The sequence below is a fragment of the Notechis scutatus genome, chromosome 3 (genome assembly GCF_049901735.1).
Source record: "Notechis scutatus isolate UNSWTSFEM ecotype Mainland chromosome 3, rNotScu1.2, whole genome shotgun sequence".
NCBI classification, from domain to species: domain Eukaryota; kingdom Metazoa; phylum Chordata; class Lepidosauria; order Squamata; family Elapidae; genus Notechis; species Notechis scutatus.
Genome location: NC_142011.1, coordinates 58,090,118 through 58,106,566, shown reverse-complemented (window position 1 = coordinate 58,106,566; position 16,449 = coordinate 58,090,118). Strand labels below are relative to the sequence as shown.

General features: G+C 38.7%; 1 protein-coding gene across 1 annotated transcript in view; it reads right to left on the bottom strand.

The window, feature by feature from the left end:
* The window catches only part of ZSWIM5 (zinc finger SWIM-type containing 5), a 144,630-nt gene extending 129,491 nt beyond the window's left edge, over positions 1 to 15,139 (bottom strand). The window contains exon 1 of the mRNA XM_026665767.2: positions 14,231 to 15,139. Coding sequence (XP_026521552.2) covers positions 14,231 to 14,900 — 670 coding nt within the window. The 5' untranslated portion in view covers positions 14,901 to 15,139. The remainder of the gene's footprint in view (positions 1 to 14,230) is intronic.
* Positions 15,140 to 16,449: the final 1,310 nt, after the last annotated feature.

Genomic DNA, 16,449 nt, shown 5'->3' with positions numbered 1-16,449 from the left:
ATTATGCCATCCAATCACTGAAATGCTTTTTCTAGCTTTTATACTCAAACACTACAGTTGCAACAAGCAGACATTTGCAATTTAAAAAAATCCATTATTGATATTTTCACAGCAAAATGGTTACATCTATAGGCTCAAACTGTGCTTTAAAAAAAGTGCCATCCCTTATAATATTTATTGATACCTTCTAAATAATATGCACAAAAACAGTTTTGTTAAAAGGACCAATAGAGGATCTTCGGAGAAAGGTATAATAAGGTAAGAAAAAGGAACAGCATTTATTTGTCTGTTCTAGCATCTGACAAAGATTAATTTTAGTAGATACTGTCTCCTAAAGCAAAGTCCACAGTACATTCTCCCAGCCTATCTGCCATGGGAAACCAGAACCTTGCACAGTTTTGCTGACTACAACATTTCTTTTATAAATGGGGTAGCCTGTTTTTCTTCAAGATAAAGGTCAAAGAGAAATTTCATTTAATAGAACTCTAGATAATATAAAACAATACAGAACGAACACAAGGATAAGAAAATTTTAAATATGCTGTGGCAGGAAAAAGGTCAGAGTTCATTTATCTTTATGTTGCCAATTGTACTTAATGTATATAAAAAAGCTCTGAATAAATGGTTTAATCATGTCCCCTTGGAAGTCCTCCTTGTATACAACAACATTAACTAAAAATATTGGGTTGGTCTGTCTTTTCTTGTAAGAGTGATAGGAGAAAGTCCTATGTTTTCAGGCAACATACATTAAAGAACATGATATATTTGATCAGAAAATATAAAGGGAAAGAAAAAACAAAAGAATATTTTTTTAAATTATTAAATAAGCTTTGTCCAAACATTTTCCTCACTTATATTAACTTCTATTTTTCAGAGACTACTGTACTGTGCATGTTTTTTATACTTGGTTGGACTCAAACGAAACAGTTTTATGAATAGCTTCTCAGAATGTAAGCTGTTCACAGGTAAAGGACTCTCTGTAATTAACGTTTAAATAAGTTCAAAATACATCCCCCCAAAAGAAAAGAATAGGAAGAAATGGAAAAGAGAGGGCTTCAATACCTAAATATTTTTGTGTGTAATGTTTTATTTTTAATTTTTCTTACCCTGAAATAACAGGTTTAAAAATAAACTATTTTAACTGCTTACAAATTATCAATCACTATTATCAATTAGTGACTTGCAAATTATATTATAATTTGTAAGTACTATATCTAGAGCTTGTTTGGTGTAGTATTTAAGGCAGCAGGCTAAAAACTGAGAGACTGTGAATTCTAGTCCTGCCTTAGATATAAAACCAGGTAATTTTGAGCCAGCTATTCTCTCTCAACCAGAGAAAAACGCTATGACAAACCACTTCTGAAAAATGCAGTGAGGAATCACCAGTCAAAGTCAAAACTGACTTGAAGGCAGAGCTTTAATGAGCGTGTCATGTGACATAATATTTTCTAGTTTCTATATTTTAACTAAGATGAAAACATTTTAACATATCATTTTGTATGTATTTGCAATTTACTTATACACAAACATTTTTTCCACACACAGCATGTCAGAAATTAGAATGAACTGCTTACTAATCAGAGTAAAATTTTGAACAGATGAGTGGGAGCAGTTCTTTCTTCAACTTTGTCTAAAATTCAGATGAGCAGTTCATTCTAGTTTCTGAAAGCCCATTTAGTATTTAGACATTTATTCCACTGAAACAGGCAACGTAGGTACAGAGACCAAGCAATTAAGGCCGCCCAATGCTAAGTCTGTAGAATTCTACCCTGACCTCTGCTAATCAAGCACTCATGAGCATTTTGACTCCCCTTAGGGGCAAGAAATGTGACTTGTGGATGTCATCAGCTGAGTGTGGATTAACACAATTGCTCAGGCTCCACTGTGCCAGAAGATGAGCCCAAATATAAATAAACAAATGCATATTTTATTTTATTCTGATTTCCAGTTTGCAATGACAATATGGATAAAAATGCTCACAAAACGCTAACACATTCATCTACAAATAGAAACATGAACATTTTTTTTAATCTCTCACACGAAGGCTTCGGGATTCATTGCTCTTGGAACAGTGAATGAATATGTACTTTTCAAGGAATAAAAAGGTGAAAGAATAACCATTGATGCTTGCACAATTCTTCAACCTCTTTTATGTCCTTTGCACTCATAGATTTTTTTTTTTATGAAACTCTTTGATTCAGGGATCATTGCTTTTAAAAAAACTCACACATCTTCAAATTTTCATTATGCACCTGACTTCAGGAAAGAAATGATACCTTATACTTATTAAATTTAAAAAGAAAACCTAGACAACTTTGGTCTAGTGGTTAAGGAACCAGGCTGGAAGTCAGGAGATTGTGAGTTTTACTTCCATTTTAGGCATGAAAGCTGGCTGGGAGATTATTTTATTTATTTATTTATTTGATTTGTCAATCACTTGCAAGATAATAGATATAAGTATAAACGTGAATAAGAATACAGGAAATAGATACGAATAAATGGGGACAATAGAACAGGCAGGTAGGCATGATGGTGCACTTATGCACGCCCCTTACAGACCTCTTAGGAATGGGGTGAGGTCAACAGTGGTTAGTTTGAGGTTAAAGGAGTGGGGGTTAGAAGATGTAATAACAGTCAGGTAGTGCATTCCAGGCATTGACCACTCTGTTGCTGAAGTCATACTTTCTGCAATCAAGTTTGAAGCGGTTTACATTGCGTTTGTATGTTGTGTGCTCTTGTATTATTGTGGTTGAAGCTGAAGTAGTCATTGACTGGTAGGACATTATAGCAGATAATTTTGTGTGCTACGCTTAAGTCTAACCGTTGGTAGCATAGTTCAAGGTTGTCCAAGCCCAAAATCTCAAGCCTGGACAAGTGTCTCTCTCTCTCAGCCCAATTCACCTCACAGGCTTGTTGTTGTGAGGAAAATAGGAAGAGGAAAGAGTGTGTTCACTGCCTTGATTTATAAAACAAACAAACAAACGTGTGTGTGTGTGTGTGTGTGTGTGTGTGTGTGTGTGAGAGAGAGAGAGAGAGAGAGAGAGAGAGAGAGAGAGAGAAACAGACAGACAAGGGACAGAATAAAAGGGAGCAGGGGAGAGAGAGAGATTCATTTTGTATGTACAAAATAGACATACTAAACCTTTCCTATTTTGAAAGTATATGGAAAAAGATATCATATTTTTGACTGCTCTAGTACTGCAATGCTGAATCATGCTTATTTCTCGCTCAGTCTCTCATGAACCATCTGTTCCCTGTGAGGGACTCATTATCTGAGGTTCTCTAACTTGAATGTTATGAGACTTCTAATGATTGTGGCAAAAGTCCCTCACGAGACAGAGACTAGTTTAACTGAAAGCAAAAACACATTTTCGCCCTGCAGACAACTGCTGCTGTGTATGACTTACAAAGAAGTGCAAAACAGTCCTGTGTGAACAGAAAGGCTCCAAATCAAGTTATGAAAGAAACACAGAGCACTGGAGAATGAAGAGGCATGAAAGCCAAACAGAAGCATTTAAACCATCCAGACTTCCTATTTGTATGGATACCTTCATATTTGGATGGGTACCATATTTTTGTGATGCCCACACATTTCTACATCCATAGTTGCTTAAAACTGGCAGCAGAATTTTCAACTATTTGAGTTTGAAATGTATACTACTATAATCATTAAATCATGCTTAACAATAATAAAAAAACCAATGTAATAACAACAAAGTCGTTTTTAATTTTATTAATGAAAAAGAAATCTCACCAAGCTTCCCTTGAAAACGAAGGAAAAAGTAAAAGTAAAATCTTTGCCACAGTCACAAGGCATGGCATGCCTCCTCAGATACCATGCAGCACATCCTAATATAGCCCTTGGGCCACCAGAACTATTAGGTGTAGCACCTGGTCACCAAAAGATTCCTCTCTTCTTCTGTAACAAGGATGCTAGAAACAAGGAAAAGGTTGTAGAAAGGAAAGAGTGAAGGAGAAAACATTCTGAAGATTACTTGATATATTAATTGATTGATTGATTTGAGTGATTGATTATCTGTCATCAAGATGGTGCTGCCCCTTAGCAACCACATAGACAGACCTGTCCCCAACTTGGCCCTTCAGATCTTCCAATGGTGTCCCCTTTGCCATTGTTACTGAGGTTATCCCACTTCCTGCTGTTTGACTTCTTCTCCTTCTACCTTTCCCTGCATTACAGACTTCTCCAGAGAGCTATAGGTTGTCCCATTATTTATTGATTCAGTGAATGTATAAAGCTGCCCAACTCAAATAATGTGATTCTGGGTAATATACAGCAGAAAACAAATAATGAAGCAAAGCTCCATCCCTTAACATTGCTCATCATTCCTCTTTCCAGTTATATTGCTTGCAAAGTACAAAATAAACTGGGCTTTATTAAAATACATTATTTTGCACTTGAATACAATACGATATATAGTATATAATAATACAATGGAATTTGGCCCAGAGCTTCACAGCAAAGAACAAGTGCTACATTACAATTAAGAACTACTATACCTACAGCATCTAAACATGTATTTGCATAATATGATCTAAATGTTCCCAAGAAAACAGTCATGGAAATTATTTACAAATTTATTTATTTATATATATATATATATATATATATATATATATATATATATATATATATATATACACACACACATACATACACATATACATATACATATATACACATATACATATACATACATACATATATATATATATATATATATATATATATATATAATATATACATATACATATATATATATATATATATATAAATGTTACATTTTGTTATATGACAAATCTCTCAAGATTACTTATTTTAACTTAAAACCTGACTTTAATAAGGATAATTATTTTATTATTAAAAATTATTTATTATTATTTAATCATTTAATAAGAATAAGAATTAAGGTTAACCCATAACCTTTTAAAATTCTAACACCTTTTATCAGATGGGTTAAGTCAAATCCAAATCTGTTTTTTCTACATAAAAGAACAACTTATATCTGATCCTAAAGGCCAAATTATGAATATTTAACTGTCAAAACTGCAAACAGAATATTTAAATCATAATGCCCTATTAAATTTAATGGAAAAATTAAAGCCTTTGATTTAATCTTTTATAGAAAACAATAGGAATTTATGACTGCTTAACTCTAGCAACCTATAATCCTGTTTGTTTCATGTCCTTGGACAAGTATAAATAGCCCATCTAAAGGTATCTATATTCATTACATTTCCAGGATAAATTCCATTAAACCAACTGAAATTTATCTCTGATAAGACTGATCTAATACAGGTAGTCCTTGACTTACAGCCATTCATTCAAAAACCATTTGAAGTTACCACAGCACTGGAAAAAGTGACATGACCAGTCCTTCTACTTACAACTGTTGTAGCATCCCCATAGTCCTGTGATCAAAATTTAGGTGTTTGGCAACTGGCTGGCATGTATTTACACCATCCCAAAGTCATGTGACTGCCATGTGTGACTTTTCAAGCAGGCTTCCGACAAGCAAAGTCAGTGGTCAGAGCCAGATTCACTTAATGTCCAAGTGGTTCATTTAACTATGACAAAAAGATTGTAAATCAATAGCAATTCACTTAACCCTGCAACCTGCTTAGCACCAGAAATTTTAGTCCCGATTGTGGTTATGACTCAAGGACTCCATGTATTGCAATGTCACTAAGCAGTTCAAACACTATATTTGCTCTTCAAAGCTGCTTTGTACAATAACGTAAACGCTTACTCCTTGCTGTATGTATATATCACTGCATCCTCACCTCAACAGGTCTAGTACAGTAGTCAGAAAGGTTTTCTGTTGATGTACTTTATAAAGTGAGACTTAATCCTTACAAAATGTGTTGAGGAAAGTACCCTGTAATTCTTGTTAAACCAAAATGTAAAATATTGCCTAGAGGAAACACAAAGTTGTACTTAATCAGAAATAAATCCCATTGCCATGAGAGCTGAAATCTGCTGCAATTATAAAAATGAGCCCTGGAAAACTAAGGCTGCATTCAGAGGATGCCTGGATGCGAAATAGTGTAAGGGGTACCTTTAACACTGAGCAGGAAGTACAGTTTGTATGAAAATCACCAGCTCCTATATAAGTGTTATGTATGTAGAAACATTAATTCTCCTATATCTGCCCATCCTATTCACACAAGTTTCAACTGCTGAGGATTTTTCACTGCCAATACATATCCAGGAACATCAGGGGCAGGTTCTACAGTGTAGCCCTTTTCATTTATGTGGCACCATTCCAGTGGATTTCTTCTAGACACGCTTGCTGCTTAGTAGCCGCTTAACAGTCATGTGACAATAACAAAGAGTATCTGCTGTGCTCATGACACAAATCCAGGTCATATACCACTGTAGACCTGCAAATTAGATGAAAACAAAAATAATAGGAAATTCAAAGAACATATTAACCGCATCAACTAACTGCATGCTCTGATTCACCATCACAATAGCCATCAGGCAAATCTATAATTGTAAAGATATAAGATTCCTTTTTCCACAGAAGCTGAAGCTTTGGTGGCCTAGAGGTGGAGCTCTCACCTCACAATCAAGAGGCTGTGAGTTTGATCCTGGGTAGAGGCTAATATTTGGAATAGACTCTCCTGATCGAGTAGGGGGTTGGACTAGATGACCTCCAAGGTCCCTTCCAACTCTGTTATTCTAAAATATTATATCCTTGTTTTCTAGATACAGGTAGTCATTGACTTACAGCAGTTCATTTAGTGACCATTCGAAGTTACAACAGCACTGAAAAAAATTGACTTATGATCACTGCAGCATCCCTATGGTCATGTGCTTAAAATTCAGATACCTGGCAATTGATTCATATTTATGGCAGTTGCAGTGTCGACCACCTTTTGCAACCTTCTGACAAGCAAAGTCAATGGGGAAGCCAGGTTCACTTAACAACCGTATTACTAACGTAACAACTGCAGTGGTTCACTTAACAACTGTGGGAAGAAAAGTCATCATATGGGGCAAAATTAATTTAATAACTATCTCACATAACAACAGAACTTTTGGGGTCAATTATGGTCGTAAGTTTGCACAGAAAAATAGCAGTGATATTTTTACTGATAAAGCAACCGAGTGCAAGTTCTGTTCTTTGCTCCATAGAACATTTGATAGAGTGCCTAAGCAACTGAAAAAGGTGCTCATATATCATATGCTTTTATGGATTGCCAATAAGAGCCGCTTTGCTGATTGGACACTCCATTAGAAAAGCACCACTGCTTTCCAAACTGATGTTCACATATATCTTACTTCTTTATTATCACTTTCCTGTTTCACCTCTAATTGCCTCTTCTTCTTCTCATTACTGACCCTGAAAGAATTCTCCAAAAATCATTCTTGGAAAGAAGCAGGCAATCGAGAGAAAAGGAGCGTCAAACGTGTTGGGAGAATGTGTTGGGATACTTCCAGGAGACGACAGATGTCAGAGTGAGAAGATTAAAAATTCAATGTAGTTTAACACTGAATAGTGCTCAAAGCTGAAAATGGTTTAAGAAGGGCTACATTGTATAAATGCGCAGGTAGTCCTTGAGTTGTAATGGCAATTGGGATTGGGATTGCTATCCCTAATGTATGTAGTTGTAAAGCATGACATTGCATGACTGCATTGCTTAGTGATGGCAATCCTGGCATTCCCTGTTGCGGTCATTAACCAAATTTAACCAAATTCGATCTAGGCAGTCCTTCAAGTTGTTAAGTAGGATGCAAAGGCAGCCTCAGGTAAGGACCAGATGGGTGCTACAGAGGCAATGGAGGAGGCTCGGGGAGACATGGTGCAGGCTACGCACAAATTGGACGGTGCTGCACTGCAGAGTGAACTTCGAGAGGCCGGTGAAAGAAGGTATGGGGTACATATATGCGTGCGAAAGAGAGTGTAGGATGCATGGAGGTTGGGAAAACAGTGTGAGAGGTGCATGCATATTTGTCTGTGAAAATAGGAAAACCCAAGGAAGGAGGGTGCTGGTGGGTGCATGTCTGTATGTGAGCTCCAGGAAGCCAGGGAAGGAGGATGCTAGTGGAAGCATGCCTGTGTGGGAGCACAGGAAAGTCCAGGGAAGGAGAGAGCTGGTAGATGCATGTCTATGCACAAATGCAAGGAGGATGGGGAAGAATAGAGCTGGTGGGTGTGAACGAATGAAGGGGATGGTGTGTGTGAGTGAAGAAACTTGTGATCTTCACTGTTGGCTTCCCCACTGACTTTGCTTCTGAGAAATCAGCAGAGAAGTTGACAATCACATGACTGCTGCAACCAATCATAAATGTAAGCCAGTTGCCAAGTGTCCAAATTTTGTTCACATGACTTTGGGGCCCTCACAATGACATGAACTTTGAGAGCTGTTCGTAAGTTTCTTCATTTAGTATCATCATAACTTCGAACAGTTGCTGAACAAATAGCCATAACTCAAGAACTCCCTGTATATTATTTCTTTGGTCTCATTATCATGTCTGGTAAAACAGGTATGAAATTAGAGGTTTTACTAACAATACAAAAATCTGCAAAATCTGTTTACTAGTTCCCAAGGGACTAAAAATGCTCAGATAAAAATGATACTTAACCAACAATCCTCAAAAGACTACAATATGTTAAAATGTTCGAATATTAACTTTTTATAATCTGAGGCAAGCAGATTTCATAGAATTGACTACAGTATCTTCTTTATCAGAACTCTAGAATCAGAACCCTAAAAATGTCTATAATAATAGATTTTACAATCATTTCAAGCTAAATTCATTTCCTAATTATGTCAATTTTTTTCAATTCATCAGGATAATTATCTACAGGAATCAATTCCTCCATTGAGCAATTGTAAATTAGCCAGATATGTATATCTTTCCGCCTCTCCCTGCTAGACTTCATCTGTACAGTACCTCTTATGAAAGACACATTTAATATTCTCTAGAATAGAGGTATATGGTACTTCAAGTGTAGAAAAATTCAACCACAAAAATTAAAACCACTGACACTAAATAAAATGTTTTAAGTCGAGGAGTACAGTACTTGTACAATCTTTGTAATGTCAGTGATTGAAATTAATAGAATTAAAGTTAACACAAATTTTGTGCACAGCTCTTCACTTTGGAAACAAAATTCAATCTCTGAGGTGTAGTTAAGGGGGATACATAATTTGATAATGGTACTTGGTATTATTATTACCTCAGAATAATTGTTGACTGTAAATTGCATGTGAGGCAGCAATATAATGCAAAAGACCAAACAAAGACCAAACAAAGAAGCAAAAGATCAAACAAAGAAGCAAGTACAGTTTTGGATCACATCAAGAGACATACATTTTGCAAAGCAATAAGAAATGATAGTTATACTTTATTAGCTTTTGGTCAGATTTTTCTTTCAAGTTCTGGTCATTACACTAAGGATTCACTGAAAGGATTCTCCTATGAAGCCTTTATTATGTTTGGGGTATTTGTCTACTATTGTCTCTGCCCATTCTATATGATCCAATAGAACTGGAATGCCTTGGGACCCAACAAATAATGTCAACATATAGGAACCATAAGGTACATCATCTGCCCTATGAAACAATCTCTCTTACAGCATCCTTCAACAACCCCAAATGTGATTGGCCCCATTCCTGTCAGCATTTATGAAGGATCTGAAGACCGGGCTTTTTATAGGTACTGTCCCAGGAAAGCACATGAATCAGATAATCAGATGTTGTGTGTCTGATCCCCTGCACAATATATTTTATCTTATTGTTTATTATTTTACAACTTTCTATTAATGCCTGTGGAGATTCTGAGGCATCCAGGTCATGGTTGTCCCAAAGGTGTTTTTTCAAAAGGCAACTGGACTTTATTTTTCATCACAATTATGAAGTACCCAGGTCACAATTAACACATACCCAGATACAATTGTATAGAAGAAGGTCCACATGTTCTCTCTTGTTCCAAAATGTCAGACACAGAATAATGGATTTAAGTTCCAGGAAAGCAGTTTCCAATTGAATGTTAGGTGGAAAAAAAAAATCTATCACAGCAGTTCAGAACTAATTACCCACCGAGATGCTGAGCTCTCTTTTGAATTTGTTCAACCAGCTGGGATGTTTTAATTTCCACTTGATTATGAGTCTATAAACTGTACAACAAAAATCAATACAATACAAGCTTTTAAGCTTGAAAGTTAGCCACTGAAGGACAAACTATATTCCATTAAATATGTTCGTTCTAATATTTTGAATAGCTAATTAACCATATCTAATAACAACCGCTCCATTCAATAGGGGTTCTCAAATGTAGGTTATTGCTTCCAGGAGAAACATGAGAAATTTAGTAATGAGTTGCACAATGTTTTAAAGCCACAGCAAGCTTACACCGTCAGAATGACAAGCAAAGTCTGGAGAAAGTTTTGACAGAGGGCTAAATGTGTGGATCTACTTAAGCCATCTGTCAAAAATATCTGTCAATCACAGCTATACTGCAATTGGTAAATGGATTTCCATCAGCTCATGATTTCTAGCATGACATTTATTTATTTATCAAATTTCTATACTGCCTATCACACTTACATGACATGATGTATAAGAATATTTCTGCAGTCTCTGGAATGTCTGTAGATACTTCTCTGTTATCAAACTTCAGTACTGCAGTTTTAACTGTTATTATAAATTCTTAACCTTTCAAAATGGATAGAAATATTAGGCAGTTAAGACAAAAGCTAATCTACCAGTAGCGCTGCTAAAAGTAAGCTTGAGCAAAAGATATCTCATGAAAAGACATACATTTTGTAGTAAATGCTACATTTATTCCTTGCCTAGTCTTAACCCAAATGAAATCCTTAATAGGGGTGACACAAATGTACTTATTACTTGAGCATTGCAAAGCTTGAGTATATTTGCTTTAAAAAATAGTCTCAATTTACACAATTACAGAAAAAAAATATAAAAATTAGCATACTAAATATTAATATCCTCATGTGTTAGATTTCCAGAAAATCCCACCAGATATTTCATGTTAAGATTCTGTGTACTTTCATTTTTAATGCCTCTAGTAATTTTTAAATACTACTACCACTGGTACACAAAATTAAATATATATTATTATGTGCTTATTAAAAGATAAAGATGCTTGTGTCCAAAAGCTTTCCGAACATAAAATATGAGTTTAGTGACTATAGTTCAATTAAAATGAAACAGTGCTTGCTTTTCCAAATATTTAAGAGCAATAAACTGTCGATAATGGTAGGTACTCAAAGGTTACATGCAAAAATCATTTTATCCTGTCCACCTCTAAGCGCAAATACACAACTATATGTTTTGTAAATTCTTTTGAAACAATATTTCTTTTGTATACACATAATTTTACCAGGCATGAGGAGACATAAAAATGCATTGGTTGTATAGCAACATAAAGAAATGCAGAACCACAGGTAGTATTTCTTATAAATTGGCAGCTGAACTGATTTCATAGGTAGGATTTTTTTCATTAAAATATGATTCCATACAGTATATCCAAGCATCAAATTTCCAATTTCAGTGCAAATATTTCTAGACCTAACAAATTTCTTTCCTGGTTAGGGTTATGCCTCTTTTTACATTAGAAATGTGGTTACCTGTAGAATTAGAGAATGAGTTATGCCCCATCATCTGCACAAAATAAACATCTTATCACCTCAGAGCATGTTTATTTTATTAAATTATTACTCAGCCCCTTTCTGGCAAACAGCTTACAGTATTATGCAAATAGACACTAACTCTTTCCTCTATTAAGGAAGCAATTTTTCATGTCTTTCTCCAACCTTGTTAGGAATTAGTTTATGATTTGGAAATTTTAAAAAATGAGATAGAGCATCAGTGCAAACTGAAAACCTTTGTTTAGTATCATGGGCTGAATAGGCTATATACTTACATGAAGCACACATTCATGATTCATAGTTTAACAAGTAAACTATCACTGACACTGCTGAGTAATCCATTTTTAAAAAACATTTAACAAATACCAGTCTGCATTTAAGTTTACATTTATTAATACGGTATCTAACAAAATAAGACGTTCTGTTACTATCTGCAAGTCTCAATATATTTATACTAATCATGGAATTATAAAATGGCCAAGTTATTGTAACAATGTCCATACTTCAGGTATAAGTATCACAGGCCTATATAATTTGATTTACACTGAAACTGAACATGGTTGTACTAGTCAAACACCCTTACAAACTTAATATTTTCTTTTCCATATTCAAGAATATTCTCTGCAATTTAGATAGATATGTCTTTCATATAATTAAGAGACTGAAATAATTTTTGTCACTTATAAACTGTTTACTTACTCCCTATGTTTTAAGACTGCTCATTTTAGAGGAAGCATTTTTAAACTGTTATAGCTGTTTATATATAAACTGTTATATAAATTGATAATAGAATACTAAAGCATTTAGCATGACTTGAAGATCCCTATAAATAAGAGCATAAGCTACTTATAATTTACCCGTAATGTTCCATTTGGTGGTGCATATTATTGCAACAAAAATCATTTAAAAATAACTCCAAATGAATTTATGTACATTAAATGAAACCTGAAATCCCCAGCCCCAACATTCAGTAAAATGTATTACTAATTTAATGCCTTCCTTTATAAGAAATTTAATATGTTTTATTCCTTCAGTCTGAAATGTTCTACCATGTAGAGATGCCAAACTGGGTAGATAATTAAATATTTTATTAAAGGAAGACTCTAATGAAGTCTTTATGAAAACTCATTTCTTGTATTATGTGAATTGTTTCATTTCACCCTTTCTTAATTATCTTAAATGACTGAAGGATCTATTATCAAAACTGGAAAAAGTTCCAGTCTGGAAAAAAAACCAAAATAATCTCTCTACCATTTTGGCATGTAAATATACTAGAGTATGATACCAAAATCAATGTATAATATAATATTGTCATTTGAATTAGATCTAGATTGCACCACTGTACCTTTCCTTCATTGTACTGGGATTTTTTTAATGACTCAAAAATGAATTAGGGGGATTTGCTAACCTTACTGCTGATGAATGACAGTAGACCGAAGACAAAATAACTTTACATTTCAGATTTGCAAAACAAATTATACCAGGATACTAGCTTTGATGAGAACACTCATTTCATTTATCTCTATTAACCATGCAAATGAGATTATTTTCTGTTAGATTTAAACAAAAGATTTCTTTCATATTGTCGCTTTGTTTTCATTCATAAGTCTCTGATCAACCTAACAATGATGAACTTTGTGCAGAGTGTCAAGGTAGTCAAAGGATTCGAGTCTTTTTTATTTCCAATGGAATAATAAAATGCAGTACTGGAAGCTGTATCTTCTAACATTAAATGAAAAGGAATAGTAAAATGTCAACTAACCAGATACTTGTCAGAGTTAGACATATTTTGTTTTCTCTAAGAAATACTATTTGTTGTGCTTTGGGTAGAAAGCAGTAGATTCCAGTTTTCCAAATTGCCTTTTTATGTGATGATATTTTTCTTATCCTCATCTGGCCTTTTGGCTACCCTACTCTCATCGGCAGGGAGGGGATAGCTGGGAGCGACTGGGCAAAAAAGCAATGCTTATAGGCAACCATTTGGGTGAAAGGTGTATTAACTCCGTCTGGTTCAGCAACCCAACTGGCAGCTGCCTAGCGCTTTCGGAGACTTCACACCGATGTCTTGTCTCCTAACCATTCACAACACCCCCAATTACCAACGTTACGGAAATAACGATAGTTAGAATAGTGCTTTTCTCAATTGCCACAAAACACATTCCGGCTCTTCCCGCCCCCAACCTCAGCTCTCAGTGCTGGCCGCGGTGGGAAGTACTGTCAAATTACAACAAGAGCAGACAAAAGGCTACGATCGTGTGTGCGCGCGTATGTGTGAGTGTGTGTTGGGGGTGGTGGTCGGGATCTTGGAGCACAGGGGTACGGGAGAAAAGACGATATAACGAGAGGGGAGGGAAGAAGAAGGCGGCAAGGGTGGGATGAAGGTGGAAAGGGAAGGAAAGAGAAGCGGAGGGCGAGATTCGGAACCGGAATGGAACTTGACAGGCGGGAGGGCAGCGGAAGGGCAGACGGGGGGAGGAGGAGGAGGAGGGGAGGCAGACAGGGCATAAAGAAGAACGAGAGAGGAAAGCGGACGGAAAGGATATCTGGAATGGCGGGGCAGAAGAAGCGACCTCCCTGGCAGCACTCACCCACTTGCAGCACGTTATCCACGGCGCCTGTCTCCAGGAGGCGGATGCCTCTGCGGAACGGGAGCCCCTCGGAGATGGCGGCGCTGGCGGCGGCCGGTAGGGGAGCCGGGCCGGACGCCCCTGAGGGAACAGCTGGACCAGGGACGGTCGCCGGGGTCTCCTCTCCTCCGACTCCGATGCTCGTCCCGCCGCCGCCCGCGGCTGCTGCGGCACTGCCGGATGCCCCGTTGCCGCTGGGTCGTCCGGGTTGGAAACTGGAGTACATGCATATCTGACGCTCGCTGCGGGGGAAGCTCCAGTAGACGATGCGGCGCTGCACGGGCTCCGGGATGCGCTGGAAGCGGCCCTCTACCCGCTCGAAGGCCCAGCTGCCCGCCACCCGCTTGGCCGCCGCGTCCAGCAGCGACTCGGGTTGCAGCAGGGGCAGCAGCGCCCCCTCCGGTCCGCAGCCAGGCCCCGTGCCCGGCCCGCTCGGGGGGCAGCAGCCGCGCGTCCCGCCGTCGCCTCCGCCCGCCGCCGCCGCCGTTCCGACGGGACCTCCCGGGTAAACCCCGGGTCGGGGCAGCGTCGCCGCCCCCACCACCCGCGAGCACAGGCGCTTGGGGCCCGGCGACCCCGCGGCGGGCAGCGGCGGTCGGAGCAGCTCCTCTCCTTCGCCTCCCTCCGCCATGGCTGCGTCCGACCCACTGAGTTCCAGCCGGTGCCCGCCTGCGAACGCGGGGGGCGGTAGAGGGAGGAGACTGCGGCGACGGGGAAGCGGAGGGGGAGGGAGGGAGGGTGGACGGGCACCCCGGTGTGGGCAGCTGCCCCAGAGACCCGCGGCGGGAGGGAGGCAGGGAGAAGGGGGAATCACGTGGCCCCTGCCGCGACCATTTCGCCCCCTGCCCCAACAATTACTCGCTCCTGGCTGCAACCTGCGTGGGTGCGAGGGGGGAAGGGCGCGCGGGGTGTGTGTGTGTGTGTGCGCGTGCTATTCTAGTCTATTCACGAATTCTATTCTATTCACGAATTGACTCCCCCCTCCCCTTGCACGCTCACCGCGCTTCCCATTCTTTAATCCGACCGCGATTTCCTTTCCCGGGTGTTCCTGGCGTTTGAACGACCGCAAAGTGGAAAAGGGGGGCGGGGTGGGGGCGCGAGAGGAGCGAGTGCTTTTGTTCGCATTCGGGGGAAAGCAAGATTGCCGGCGGGGACAACGTTCACGGGGAATTACTTCGCGGCGCGCCTAGGGCTCTGCTCCGGAATCTGCTCGCCGCGGTCTTTCGTGGGCTGCGTCCTGACTGGAAATAAACGTCGGGACTCAACGGACATGCCCGGCTCCAGCAGCCACTTTTCGTTCGGGAGATTGCTGGCTGATCGGCTCTCTCGCCTAGGATTAAAGCAGCAGCCCTTCGAAGGCTGGTGCCAAGGCTGATAGACGCGCTTGAACTTTCCACCACCTTCCTGCTTTCAGAAACGAGGCGTCGAATAGCGAAGCGTCTCCCCTCGTACAGACGCGGCTTTGCCTTCTCCATTCACATCGCGCAGAATCCGTTTTTGTGGCTTCTCATGACAGGGCATTAATATTCTTTTCGCCAGTAATCCTACTAAAGTCGAAGACCGAGAAAAGTGCCTTCTCAAAGAGCAGAACTCCATAGGGCCCCCTGCCGTTTTACCAGAAAGCCACAAAGCAAGCGATCACTATTTCTATTCTCATGAATAAAATGTCTTTCAAAGGATCTATCTCTTCAATGACTTCCATCCCAAATACACTTCCTGAATCACGAAGGGTCCCAATTCACTTTAAAAAATAATATTCCCTTTTCTTTCTTTTTTTAAGCCTTTGTAATATAGATTAACTAAAAGGAAGATAACTGGGTATTTATCATTTCTAGAACAGTCCACAGATTGAGCATATGTAGAGTATAATTATTTCACTATAACCATCAAATCATGTAGATTGTTTTCTGACCGGGCGGCATATCCTGGTATATACTATCAGAAAGTTTCCGAATCAAACTATAAGTTGGTTGCCAAAGCTTGTAGGTCTAAACCTGACCTTCACCCAGGTTAAATTCCTCAAATCAAGATGAGTGTGGAGACTGACTGAATCCTACCTGACTCAGCCATATTCTGTAGAAGCTGATTATTTTCTTTGAAGCAAAGCACTCACGCATGCAGAACTCATTCAATGCTTTGAACAGCCATGCCAATAAGGGAATCTACGGAAATGAGAGAAC